Below are 13,847 nucleotides of genomic sequence, written 5' to 3' on the forward strand. Positions count from 1 at the left end.
ATCAAGAAAATGTTAGCCTTTTTTTTTTTCTTTCTTTTTCCAATTTGTTGGCCATATCAAAATAAGATGATGCTGTTAGAAGATAAAAGTATCAAGGATTCTTTTGACCTCTCTAGTTAGTAGTTGCATGTCACAACCAAAATGGTTCTTCTTCATACCCACCTAGAATAGTGCAACATAACTGCCTCTTCCTGTGCCCCACCTGGATAGTGTGATGCTTAACCAGGCCTATATATTTCTATAAATTGGTAGTAGCTGGGGCGACCACCTAATTCACTGCAGTAGTTGATATAAGATTAAGAAATGTTCCTTTTCTGGATTACGCTTATTAATCAAAAGTTATCATTGTTTCATTTGTATGCCTTTCAGGTGGGTCTTAGACTGAGTAGTTGGTAGCTATTTGATTGTCCAATGTATTATTTATGTAGAAAAAGTATTAGAAATATTCTACGTTTTATTTTTACTATTGATATTTATCATTTAACTCTTACTTAATTTCTCAAAAACACTTTGAATTACATTTTAATTGATACAATAGAAATTATCCTATTTCTTTTAAAATAAAAAATACTCCTTATTTATTTATCTTAACTTTAGACAATCTATTCAAGGATATTAAGATTCTTTTTGCATAAAAAATAAAAAAATAAATATTTATGCGATAAAATATGAATAATAAATAAAGGTAAAATATAGGATGTCTTTTTTTTTTTATGAAGTTCTTTATTTATATTTTTGGAGCAGACCATTTTACAACCCCTGGGCCCTGGCACTTGGCTGTATGTAACAACAAGCTGCCAAACAATACTGACGGAAGCTATTTATGTTATACCAGCATTCCAATTGAAGAAATACGTGGCAGTCCATCATAGGCTGCCATTTTGACAGTCAAGTCCTCCAAATTCCTGCATCATGGAATTAGAGATATTTTTTTACTCTTTAGTCCATCGAGTCTAAAACTTCTTTCGACTTCCCATAAAAGTGGGGCCTAAATGGAAAAGTGCAATGTAGTATAGAGATTTTTATAAATAACACACTATATTTTACTTATTTTGTGTTTCACACTTCAGAATTTTATTATTCAACCCGTTTTTCCCTTATAATTTTTATTTAACGTGCTAATGTTATTTTTAACTAACTAATATCTATCGAATTACTAAAATACCTCATTATTTTCTCTCATTTTCTATATTTCTCCATCATATTCTCCGCATACCTCATCTACCATCATCATTTTTGCTATCGTCGTCGCCGCCACACCACCAACTTTCCTCATCTTGCCCCTTCCCCCTCCTCCTCCTCTTCTTCTTCTTCTTTGGGAAGAGAAAAAGAGTACGAAGAAGACATGAATAATTTATATTATATTTATAAATTATTTTGTATATTATAATATAATATTTTTTTAATACCGTCTAAGTTAATTTAGAAATGTTAAATAGGAATTAGAGAGAAAAATAAGAGATCAAGTTATAAAATTCTCAAAGAAGAGATGTGAATTACAATAAATACAAAATATAGGGTATAATCTGTACTAATCCTAATCCCTCTGATACAATACCTCACAAACATCCAAAGCCTTTTTAAGTCTTAACTATCATACAACCACTTACAACTGACCAAATGGGCTCTTTCTCATCTCTCACCTTCTCTTCTCTCCTCCTTGCTCTCCTCTTGTTCACTATTAACATCTCTTCCATTTTAGCAATTGAGTTAGATCTCGAGGTCCAAAAGCAACAAGAGGCGGACCGCGTGGTCCGATTACCCGGTCAGCCGCTTGTCAACTTCCGGCAATTCTCGGGGCACGTAACGGTCAATGAGAGCCATGGGAGGGCTCTCTTCTACTGGTTCTTTGAGGCCACCCATGATGTCAAGAAGAAACCTCTTGTCCTATGGCTAAATGGAGGTAAATTGTTATATAACACCATTGAAATGATTCAAAAAAAGGGTAAATATTAGCCGTAATTGCACGATTTTTGTTATTCTTTGTGCTGAAAGATTCAGAGTTAATGTCTTCTATGGGGATAGAAGTTGGTTTGCATGTAAAAGAATACTTTTGATGAAAAATACATTATTTAGAAGCAATATATGATGGGTTGCAAGCTAGAAAAGAGTGTATGATAACTATTCGAGAAAGAAGCTATCTTTTAATCTTCTTTACGTGCAGAAGCTAGATGACACCATGATGACAGCTCTAAGGTTGCATTCTACTTAAGAATTCTTCTTCCATGATATATATATTTAAGTTTTTCGAGTAGATGATGAATTAAGAAGGTAGTCAGGAGAAGCCACACATCCTTTTATTTATCATATCATCGGAGGCAGAACTATATATTATATTTAATTGAACAAAATAACTAGTCAAATACAGAGTAATTAGAGCTAGAAAAGATAGACCCCTTGGTGTTCATGACACATAATGTGGTTTCTTGACACTTGATGAGGTGGAGTTGATCATGACTAGTATTGGATACATTATGGTTCATGGGGCCCTTTATTAATTAATATATGTCCCTCTTTGAGAAGGACGGATTACCTTAATATTTTCCATCAACTAGTACTCTTTCTAAGGGAAAGCCTGACTTGGTTAGTTTATGCTTCTACTAGTTTCACATTCCTTTATATATGTGATCTACAATGCCTTGGGTAAGTTCCAAGCAAAGCTTCTATTTGGACTGTTGACTTCTCTCACTCAACTCTCTTGAGCTCTGTGCTCTATTGGTTGATCCTAGTAAATCCTTAAATTTAAAAGAGATTGATTGGATTTCATTTAATAACATTTTATATGCAGGTACAGAAGAATATCTATGAAGTTTTATTTGTCAAGTAGTTGACTTTTATTGGCCTCTTCCTTTTGGGGGAGAAAAGAATGTGTAAGATTTTATCTAACATGATCATAATTTCATTTCAGGACCTGGCTGCTCATCTATAGGATTTGGAGAGGCAGAGGAGCTTGGGCCTTTTTTGATTCAAAAGGGTGTTCCGGAACTCAAATTTAACAACCATTCCTGGAACAATGGCAAGGCTACTGATCATATTATAACTTTTAGTTTACTTCTTCACATCAAAAGAATAAAACAAAAGGAAGAGTAGTTATGAAGCATTAACAGTCAAACTGCAGCATAATTCCATTGGATTTCTTCATCAAATAGACTTGCATACCTTCACCTATTCTTTTGAGATAATTAAAATGGGTTCACAGATCTGAACTCATACTAGAAAAAAAAAAAAAAAAAATCTTGCCGATAGGATCCTGTTTAAGATTTTGTTTTGGACCACAATAAGTTTTTGCTGGATTGACAAAGAGATTACAACAATCCTGGAGAGACTGGTTTAGCACAAAAGATTCATTCATATTCTGTGAAGAACCAGAATCTTATCTATAGTATAAGAGTGAACTGAACACTAATCAATGATAAATGAAAGAAATTTTGAATAACATGTACCTTATGTTTCTCCTCACAATTGCAGAGGCTAATTTGCTATTTCTGGAGTCACCTGTTGGCGTAGGGTTCTCATACACCAATACAAGCTCTGATTTGCTTCAACTTGGCGATACAATCACCGGTAAGTCATGGAGTATGGCAATTTCGAAGATCCAACTTTCATTTATCTTAGCTACTCAAGGTTCAGCACACTGATGCTAATTATCTTTTGTATTACTTTTATCATTTAAAGCTGAAGATTCCTACGCATTTCTTATAAACTGGTTTAAGAGATTTCCGCAGTTTAAGTCCCATGACTTCTACATTACTGGAGAAAGCTATGCAGGTAAAGAGTTTGTTTCAGCTGAGCTGATGCTTAGTATTCAAATTTGAAGCAATCTCATTAACCTTTTGCTACTGCATAGGGCATTATGCTCCACAACTGTCTGAGAAAATATTTGATGCAAACAAGCAAGTTGCCAAGGAGAATTACATAAATCTCATGGGTTTCATGGTAATAGTCTCCAACAAACTTTCAGCTGAAATAATTCATTATCACTTGTTGGTGTGCTTCATCTTAACTATCTTCAACAAATATTTCAAAATTATTGTCTTTAGCTAATAGCCTCAATGGTTAACCAGATAGGGAACGCATTGATGGATGACGATACCGATCAGACTGGAATGATAGAATATGCTTGGGACCATGCCGTAATATCTGATCAGGTGTACCACGATGTACAGAAGAACTGCAACTTCACTGAAGGAGAAGTCACTGATGCCTGCTACAATGCATTGGATGAATACTTTGCTGTCTATGATATCATTGACATGTATAGCTTGTACACTCCTGATTGTATCAAAAACACATCCACTGCATCCAAAAGAAGGTCCTTTTGGATAGAGGGTGCTGCTCCTAAGCTCTTCTCCAAATTTGTAAGGATCTCTCTTATCTCTCGTATCACCTCTTGGCATCTATAATCTTCTATTTGGTGCTGGTCTTTGAAGTATATATCTGTTAATTGATGCAGAAAGGTTGGCATCAGAAACCGGCAGGTTACGATCCTTGTGTTTCAGACTACACTGAGGTGTATCTTAACAGGCAAGATGTCCAAGAAGCACTTCATGCTAATTTTACAAAGATTGGATACAGTTGGAGCCACTGCAGGTGCAACTGGTTACTTTTATTTCATAACAAAATTACTGAAATTAATCATCAAATTTCCGAGAATCCCAAGTATGGTGGCAAATTACATCTTCTATACCTTCTTAATGTATGCAGTGATGTGATAAAATGGAATGAAGCACCATTCTCTGTACTCCCTATTATTCGAAAACTCATTAACGGAGGCCTCAGAGTGTGGGTTTACAGGTAAAATTTCCAAGAAACTTATTCTGATTTATGTATCATTAAATGATACTAAACTTTTGAGGATATCTATCCAAGGTTGAGATATTCTCCAATTATAAGTCATAGTATGGGTAGGAAGTATAGAAGAAATAGTGACTAGTGACCAAAACTTCTTCAGAGATTATTCTCCAATAACAAAGTGCAAGAAAAATATCTAAAAATCACAGAACAAGAGCAAACTTGCAACATTGATAGCATGGTATGAGGCTAACCAAGATCGCAATTCCTTTCGCCCTAAAACAGCGGCGACACCGATGGAAGAATTCCAGTGACATCAACAAGATACTCATTAAACAAGCTTGGCCTGAAAACAGTTCAGGAGTGGAGGCCATGGTATGACCACAAGCAGGTACATATAAAAATCCTACTACTGTCTACTATGTTTACTATATCAACACCTCTGGATGAACATTAACATGATGTTTTCCTTATGGTAATGAAGGTTGGTGGATGGACAATTATATTTGATGGACTAACATTTGTTACCATCCGTGGTGCTGGGCATGAAGTCCCTCAGTTTGCTCCTCGACAAGCACAGCAACTTGTCAAGCACTTTCTAGCTAACAAACAATTGCCTCCTGCTGCTTTCTAAGTAACTTGGCTTCATATCACGTTTGATGACCATTCACATTGGCGAAAGGTTAATTCATACAGTAAGAACATTATAGCAAGCAAGGATCTCAATTTGAAGATTTCTAGCCTACTTATTAATATGAAGAATAAAATTAAGAGTTGAAGTTTTGCTTATTCCTTTACAAGCCCTGCTTTTCCCAACCTATATAATATTTTGATCGTAGGAGTTAATCTTGGATGTGTGAACCATATTAAAGTTGAAGTCTAATTTCATGACAATCTAGTGGAAAAGGAAGAACACTTCTTGGAACTAAAAGATTGAACATTCTTCTGGCCAACATATGTGGATCAAATGACTATCTCACAGTAAGACACCCAACTCCTTTGATGGGTTTTATATTTCTATGGTGTTCGAACATAAAAGCTCAAATAAGTTTAAGTTTTAGAGTGGTTGATTGTTAGGAAAGAGTCCCAAATTAATATATATATTAATTTATTTATCTTTGTGTAAATAGAATGAATTAATTACAATAAAAAAGTAAGCAAGTAAGTCATACTCAAAGACAATCAATTTTCATAAAATACCATTTAAATTTTATAAAGTTTAGTCAAAGTTAGAGATGATCACAAACTTCAAATAACTTTTTTGAATTACAAAATTAGAAATAGCATCCCATTAAATTAAAAACACATAAGTATATTTAAAATTATTTATGTCGTTAAATTAGATAATGTCAGGTGAAGTCAAACGGAGGAAAAGAGATCGGATTAGGTAGATTTTGACTAATTATAAATCTCCTAAATATTAGGTCCAAAAAAGCAGGGTGTGAATTATAATAAACATAAATTATAAGGTGTTTATTTAATATAAATCTCTCCTTATTCTAGAATCCACTATTCTACAAAAAAAGAAAAGAAAAGAATACACTATTTACTTTATCCTCCACAGTCTACAGGAGTCCAGAGTATTATTCCTCTATTTGCCACATAACGAGAGAGAGAGAGAGAGAGAGAGAGAGAGGTGGTTGTCGGCGAAGTGATCGAGGATGTCGTACCTTCTTCCTCATCTCCACTCGGGATGGGCGGTGGACCAGGCGATCCTGGCGGAGGAGGAGCGCCTCGTCGTCATCCGATTCGGCCACGACTGGGACGAGACTTGTATGCAGGTCCAAACCCTCGACCTCTCCCCTTCTCTCGCTTGATTCAATTCGTCGATTTGTTACTTTGATCTCTCTTTCTTTTCTTTTCTTTTCTTTTCCAATTGCGAGGGTTCTTTCCGATTAGGGTTTCTTCTCTTCGTGTCTAGATTGATTAAAGGATTATTTGGTACTTGCGGCTTTATGCGAATTTAAGTTTCTTGATGCCTTATTTTCAGTAGAATCTTTAGTTTGTTCATGAAAAGGAGGGAAGAAAAAAGGATATGCAAGATGGGCACACCCATTTTATAAGCATACTTTTAGACGATTTCTTTCATTTGCTTGTTTGGTTTGTGAATCATCCGATTTGAGTATGTTGGAGGAAAGGTATGTCATATATTCCATTGTGATGAAAGCTATGAAGGATTCTAAAAAATATATACAAAGTTTGCTTCTCTTTTTTTAATATGCGTGCTTTGCATTTCCCGTCTATTTTAAGGACGAAGGTGAAACCCAGGAAAGATGATGGACGGTAAAATTCTCACCAACCTTGTAATTAGTTGCTAGGTTTATTACGGGATGATATTTAGCGCAATTTGGGGCTTTCGTTCAAACCTAGAAGACATTTGCACTTAAGTTGAACCGAAAGTTCACTTAGATAAACACTTCATAAAAAATTGAAGGACTTCTGCAATTAGGACCTTGTATTTATGCAATATTATTGGACGCAAGTTTTACATATCTATAGGGCCTTAAATGGAAACATTACCAGAATTAAGAAATATGCATTAAGCAACCAAATGAAATTACACCTATCCGTAGGGTGTTGGATAAAAGTTCACCGAATACTAATGATATTTATAGCTAGCACCCTGTATTTTAAATTATTTTCATCAAATATGCAATATTATTCGAGTCGAAAATTCGCATAAATATAGGGTTTTAATTTAAAACTTTACCAAAAATTTAAGGAACTTACACGTAGCGCCCTGTAATATGCGATATTGTTCAATGAAAAAATACCCTTATCAGTAGGGTGTTAAATGAAAACCTTACATATAGGTCCCTAAATTTATGCGGTATTATTCGATCAAAATTCACATAAACGTAGGGTGTTGAATATAAAACTGTTTAAACTATAGTTATTTACATCTAGAACCCTGAATTTATGTAATATTATCTGTAGTTAAAATTCACAAATATTGGGTGTTAAGTGAAAATTTCACCGAATCTGTAGGCATTTATATTTGGGACCTTGTATTTCTTTAATATCATTTGAACCAAAAATTGACGTAGATATGGGGTGTTAAGTCGAAATTTTCATCAATTTCGGAGGCATTTACATTTAGCACCCTGAATTTTTTAATATCCATTGAGGAAAAAATACACATATATGGGGTGTTAAATGAAAATATCACCAGATATGTAGACATTTACACTTAGCATCCAGTATTTCTACAATATTATTAACTTACATCTAGCTCCCTATATTTATGCAGTATCATTTGATCAAAATTTATATAAACATAGGGTGTTAATGCAAACATTTACATTTAGAAACCTGTATTTATGTAATATTATCTGTAGTTGAAATTCACATAAGTATTGGGTGTTAAGTGAATATTTCACCGAATTTGTAGGCATTTATATTTAGGACCTTGTATTTCTTTAATATCATTTGAACCATTGTGGAGGCATTTACATTTAGCACCCTGTATTTTTTTTATATCCCTTGAAGCAAAAATTCACATATATGGGGTATTAAATGAAAACTTCACCAGATCCGTAGACATTTACATTTAGCGCCCGGTATTTCTACAATATTATTAACCGAAGATTCAAATAGAAATACGGTGTTAAATAAAAACTTCACCAAACCTATAGACATTTGCAGTTAGCACCTGTATTTCTGCAATATTATGTGGATAAAACTTCACATTTAACACTTGAAAAAATTTAGTAACTTACAGAAATTTGCATTTAGCTCCCCATATTCAAAGCAAAAATAACTTATCCATAGGGTGTTAATTAAAAACTTGATAAAAAAACTAAAGAAATTTAAGGTGCTTTTTTTTAATATATCTCTCTTTATTCTAGAATCCACTATTCTCTCTATCCTCCACAAGAGGGACTTTTATGCCTTGATTCTCCCCTTTCCGGAGCATTATTCCTCTATATTTGCCACATAACGAGAGAGAGAGAGAGAGAGAGGGGTGGTTGTCGGCGAAGTGATCGAGGATGTCGTACCTTCTTCCTCATCTCCACTCAGGATGGGCGGTGGACCAGGCGATCCTGGCGGAGGAGGAGCGCCTCGTCGTCATCCGATTCGGCCACGACTGGGACGAGACTTGTATGCAGGTCTAAACCCTAGACCTCTCCCCTTCTCTCGCTTGATTCAATTCGTCGATTTGTTCCTTGGATCTCTCTTTCTTTTCTTTTCTTTTCTTTTCTTGTAGCTCAATCGCGAGGGTTTTTTCCGATTAGGATTTCTTCTCTTGTTTGTGTCTGGATTGATTAAAGGATTATTTGGTACTTGGGGCTTTATGCGAATTTAAGTTTCTTGATGCCTTGTTTTTAGTAGAATCGTACGACCTTAATATTGGTTATGAAAAGGAGAAAAAAATAGGATATGTAAGATGGACATCCATTTTATAAGCTTATTTTTAGATGATTTCTTTCATTTGAATGTTTGGTTAAATGCGGAATTGTGCAGTTTGGCGTAAAAAAGTTCATCTTGGACTTGTGAATCATACGATTTGAGTATGTTAGGAGCAGGAGATAGGTCAGATATTCCATTGTGAAAGCTATGGAGGATACTAAAAAGTATATACAAAGTTTGCTTCCCTTCTTCTTTTTTTGTAGACGTTAGATGCGTGCTTTGCAATTTCCTGTCTCTTTTAAGGACGAAGGTGAAACCCAGGAACGATGATGGATGGTAAAATTCTCACCAACCTTGTAATTAGTTGCTAGGTTTATCATGGGATGATATTTATTGCAATTTGGGGATTTTGTTCAAACCTTGAGGATTCGTTGCAACATGTGACTGTTAGTTCCAGAATTGTGATCGACTTGTAAGCAATTGGTAAGTATCCATCATTTATTTTGGACTCTGAAGTGTTTAAGTGAATATAGTAAGTATTTAATGCATGTTTAGGTGATACTTTCTCTGATTCTGAGTTACTCCATGTTTGTAACTTGCAACATGATGGTTGTAAATGAGTAAATTCTTTATAGCAATCTGGAGGTTAGTGCTCTTAGACATAATAGAGCAAGCTCACTACCTTGGAAATATGTCTTGCCTTCTATTTGTACTGATTTCGTCTTTGATGTAAATTCTGTTTGATTGTCATCTATCATCAGTTTTATGCTGTGTATGTGTTTCTGCAGGAAGTCTTTTTCTTTCTGTCCCTGCTTTTGCTTCAATTTTAATAACACATGCTTTCTGTATAAATCTTGTATTATGATCCTCAGAGTACTTTATGTACAGTAAAAGGCATGCATTGTGATGCAATCTGATGCTATAAGCTTCAGTTTCTAACCTCTCTCAATCTTCTTGAATGCCCCATTACAAGTACTTGTAATGATGGGAATGATTTTATTTTCTGAAACTTTTGCTGAGCGTTTTTTTTTACTGAGAGGGTTTTATGCTCTTCCAGTCCATAGAAAATCTTAAAGGACCTACTGAAGATTACTCCCTATTTTCTCAGTTGTGGTGTTTACAGTTGTTGGATTTATTAAAGGCCTTAAAAATGAAAGATAACCAAGTGGGATTGAATTGTTTATTAGTTTTGGTAAATGGTGCCTTGGAATTTTAGCAAATACCCTACCCAGAAGTTACTATCCTCCCCCTTTAATTCTTTCCATGCCTGCATGTAGTCCATCAGTTGATTGATGGTGTTTGACTTTGAATTGCAACCGATTAGCCTTTCTGCAACAATTTCTCATTGGCAAGCTTGGATTACCATATTTTGCCTGTAGGAGCACGAATTTTAAGTGAATCCTCCCCTATTCAGAATGTTTTCATTTTCGGTATAATATCCGCACTCTTTGAATTTTATCTTTCACATTTTCCTTATTGTGTTATGATGGATCTTAACTTCCAAGTTGTGCAGATGGATGAGGTGCTAGCATCTGTAGCAGAGACTATAAAGAATTTTGCGGTGATATACCTTGTTGATATTACCGAGGTTCCTGATTTCAATACCATGTACGAGCTGTACGACCCGTCAACAGTGATGTTCTTCTTTCGTAACAAGCACATCATGATTGATCTTGGCACTGGGAACAACAACAAGATCAACTGGGCAATGAAGGACAAGCAGGAATTTGTTGACATTGTGGAGACCGTCTACAGGGGGGCCAGGAAAGGTCGTGGTCTGGTTATAGCCCCCAAGGATTACTCTACCAAATATCGCTACTAAACTGATACTTTTAATTTAAGTTGTGGCCTATTATACTGGATTAAGAAGCACCTGATTCTCTTTCTGTAAGCTGTGAATCTCTGGAAACGTGGTTTCAAGTCCTGTATGTTGTGTTTCATTTACCCCCCAAACCCCATGGATTAGCTCAATGATATTGAACTGCTTGTTGCATGGGTTAACCTAAGTACAAGTACAAATGTGGTACATGATGGTATTGCGTGCTAGGATATGTTGATTTCCTTGATAATTTATGATCATTTAAGCAGATGCCCCATACATTCCTTTTGTGACATATATTCTATTTAGCTGCAATGCATGAAGCAAACTAACAGAAAAATAATGAAGTTGCAGCTTTATATAACACAAAGGCACCTTATCATAGTTTTATAAGCATCCCTCATTATCTTCCAACTGATAGAAGGTATCAGAAGAAACTAGGATACAGATGATTCAGGCCTCGAACCCCCTTTGCTTATGCTATATCTGTGTATGACCACACTATCATCTCGCACCCAACAGTTTGAAGCAACTCAAATCACCACGAATTTACACATTTGCTTAAGCTAGTTGTGGTTGTTCGCAAAATAAAGAAATCACTCTTCTATGGCTATGAAATGCTTTGCATGTATTCCTTTATGCAGATGATCTTTCAACATAAGATCAGAGTTTTTAGAGTAGCTGTTGATGCCAGAGTAGCTCAAATGAATCACTCTTCTAAAAATTGCTTGCTGACAAGTTGCTAATTCTGAATCCAAGAAGTCTAGCCTTTAAAGGTCAACTTCCATTAGGACGTAGCCTAGTCTTCATACTGAGTCCTTCTCAGAAGCATGAAATGCACTTTCTTTCTATATTTTCCGAGCAGTAATTCTGAAACAGAGTGCTTGAAAAGTCAGAACTGAGCATTTTCTCATATAGCTCAACATACAAATTACACTAGATGTCATGATAATACCTCGTACTCGGGACTCTGCAGCTATAAGAGCTCTTCAGCACAAATATTAGTAACCCAATCAGAAGCCGGCTGACAATTTGATCAGTTCTGTCCATACCATCTTCTTCTCATTATATGGCTAACGCTTCTTGAATTATGCTATCATCTTCCATTTTCATCTGCAATGTTATAAGAATTAACATGGAATAAATTTCTGTGGACTGGGGATGAGCCTTGTCATGAGCAATGAACCTACAAATTATTCCATCAACATCAATCTCACTACATCCTGGAACCTTCTTCACACCTCTCTTCTCCATGGCTTCTCTCATCGTCTTCGCATCATCCCATCTTCGAGCAACAGCATAAATATTAGACAGGCCAATATACCTTCCATCGTGATGTGGCTCCAATTCCACAAGCCACTTCCCAAGGACCTCTCCTAGATGCACCCAACCATGCGCACGACAACTGCTAACAAGAGCACCTAGAACAGAAGCACTTGGCTGCACTGGCATACTGTCAACAAGATTGTATGCCTCCTCTATGCGACCTGCTCGACCAAGAACATCGACCAAGCAAGCATAATGCTCAACATGAGGAGTCATCCCTTGTGACTCAAGTGATCGAAAGAAGTTCCATGCCTCATCTACCAAACCACCATGAACACAAGCACTCAGCAGACCCAAGTACGTAATTTCATCTGGGATGACACCCACATTTCGCATTCTTCTAAACATCTCAACTGACTCTTTGCCCATTCCATGCATTGCAAGACCCCCAATCACTGCATTCCATATCAAGACATCAGTCTTCTCCACTGGAACTGCATGAAATACTCCAAGGGCCTCATGAATCGCTCCACATTTGGCATACATATCGATCAAGGAAGTGGAAAGTGCAAGGCTCATGCAAAAGCCGTTCTCCTTCAGGTACTGATGGATCCTCCTACCCTTATCAAGAGCCCCTAAATGTGCGCAAGCACACAGCACACTCACCATTGTGACCTCATTCGCTCTCGGCCTGAAATCTACACCTCCCATCATCTCAGACATTGCAAGGGCTTCCCGGTATTCCCCGCCTTTAACGTAGCCATCAATCATTGCACTCCAAGACACGACATCTCTTTCCGGCATTCGATCGAACAAATCCCGGGCTGCAACCAAATCACCGCACTTGGCATACCCATCAACCAATGCATTCCACGAGGCCAAATTTGGACGGGAAATTTCATCAAACACCCTACGCGCAAGCTCCACATCACCGCACGACGCATACATATGAATCAAAGAGCTCTGGACAAAGGGATCCAGCTCGTGCCCGTTCTTCGCGACATGGCAGTGGACAGAAAGCCCGAGCCTGAGCAGCGCGAGCCTCGCGCAGGACTTGACAAGAAACGGGTAGGTGAGGTGATCAGAAGGGACCTCGGAACGAAGCATCTGGTTGTAGAGAGCGAAAGAAGGGTTAGGGTTCTTGGATCTGGAGAAGCCCCGGATGAGGGTGTTGTAGATGAAGGTGTTTGGGAACGGGAGAGAATCGAAGACTTGGAGAGAGTAGCCGATATCGCCGGAGTCAGAGACCGCGGAGAAGAGGAGGAGCTTGGAGATGAGGAAATTGTCGTTGGAGACGCCGTGGGTGGTTAGTTGGGCGTGGATTTGCTTTAGTTGGGCCATGGATTTGCATTGGTTGAGGAGGGAGACGAAGAAGTGGTGGTGGTGTTGATGGAGAAAGGGCCTTGTGAAGGGTGGCAGGAGCATTAATTTGGCGGGGTAGAGCTCCCCCATGGACCTCAAAATATAATACGCGGGGAGATTTAAATGGATTGATACGGCGAAATTGGACTTGAATATTTTATTGGAAAAAAAACAAAAAGAAGCAAATTATAGTTAGCCCCTTTATTTAAGATAGATTTAGATTTTTCATCCAAAATAGACGATATTCTATTAATGCTAA

General features: G+C 36.8%; 3 protein-coding genes across 4 annotated transcripts; 2 read left to right on the top strand and 1 right to left on the bottom strand.

Annotated features, from left to right (window-relative positions):
* The first annotated feature begins 1,614 nt into the window (after positions 1-1,614).
* Positions 1,615-5,591, top strand: LOC140793536 (serine carboxypeptidase-like 34). Of its 2 annotated transcripts, XM_073145058.1 has the most exons (10): positions 1,615-1,903; positions 2,909-3,016; positions 3,469-3,564; positions 3,676-3,768; positions 3,848-3,936; positions 4,065-4,358; positions 4,454-4,590; positions 4,705-4,794; positions 5,077-5,182; positions 5,276-5,591. In XM_073145058.1, exons 1-10 carry the CDS (start codon positions 1,621-1,623, stop codon positions 5,423-5,425), a joined length of 1,446 nt encoding a protein of 481 aa, XP_073001159.1. In that variant the 5' UTR covers positions 1,615-1,620; the 3' UTR covers positions 5,426-5,591. The 2 variants fall into 2 exon arrangements, with proteins under 2 accessions (XP_073001159.1, XP_073001161.1); XM_073145060.1 differs by lacking the exons at positions 5,077-5,182; positions 5,276-5,591 and adding an exon at positions 4,952-5,039 and having other exon boundaries at positions 1,621-1,903.
* Positions 5,592-8,637: 3,046 nt separating this feature from the next.
* Positions 8,638-11,147, top strand: LOC140793538 (thioredoxin-like protein YLS8). Its single transcript, XM_073145062.1, has 2 exons — positions 8,638-8,900; positions 10,655-11,147. Exons 1-2 carry the CDS (start codon positions 8,781-8,783, stop codon positions 10,961-10,963), a joined length of 429 nt encoding a protein of 142 aa, XP_073001163.1. The 5' UTR covers positions 8,638-8,780; the 3' UTR covers positions 10,964-11,147.
* Positions 11,148-11,300: 153 nt separating this feature from the next.
* On the bottom strand, positions 11,301-13,712 carry LOC140793535 (pentatricopeptide repeat-containing protein At5g08305). The gene is made up of 2 exons (XM_073145057.1): positions 11,916-13,712; positions 11,301-11,830 (listed from the first exon to the last, which is right to left on the bottom strand). Exon 1 carries the CDS (start codon positions 13,676-13,678, stop codon positions 12,026-12,028), a length of 1,653 nt encoding a protein of 550 aa, XP_073001158.1. The 5' UTR covers positions 13,679-13,712; the 3' UTR covers positions 11,301-11,830; positions 11,916-12,025.
* Between the last annotated feature and the right edge of the window lie 135 nt (positions 13,713-13,847).

The sequence above is a fragment of the Typha latifolia genome, chromosome 8 (genome assembly GCF_019914945.1).
Source record: "Typha latifolia isolate L0001 chromosome 8, TyphaL0001v2, whole genome shotgun sequence".
Taxonomy (NCBI): Eukaryota; Viridiplantae; Streptophyta; class Magnoliopsida; order Poales; family Typhaceae; genus Typha; species Typha latifolia.

What these genes read in the sequence shown, in the direction of transcription:
- LOC140793536 (XM_073145058.1), top strand. Translation starts at nt 1,621, where the DNA reads ATGGGCTCTTTCTCATCTCTCACCTTCTCTTCTCTCCTCCTTGCTCTC. An exon ending in CTAAGCTCTTCTCCAAATTT is followed by an intron (nt 4,359 to 4,453) that starts GTAAGGATCTCT and finishes TAATTGATGCAG; the next exon opens with AAAGGTTGGCATCAGAAACC. An exon ending in CATGGTATGACCACAAGCAG is followed by an intron (nt 5,183 to 5,275) that starts GTACATATAAAA and finishes ATGGTAATGAAG; the next exon opens with GTTGGTGGATGGACAATTAT.
- LOC140793538 (XM_073145062.1), top strand. Translation starts at nt 8,781, where the DNA reads ATGTCGTACCTTCTTCCTCATCTCCACTCAGGATGGGCGGTGGACCAG. An exon ending in GGGACGAGACTTGTATGCAG is followed by an intron (nt 8,901 to 10,654) that starts GTCTAAACCCTA and finishes CAAGTTGTGCAG; the next exon opens with ATGGATGAGGTGCTAGCATC.
- LOC140793535 (XM_073145057.1), bottom strand. Translation starts at nt 13,678, where the DNA reads ATGGGGGAGCTCTACCCCGCCAAATTAATGCTCCTGCCACCCTTCACA.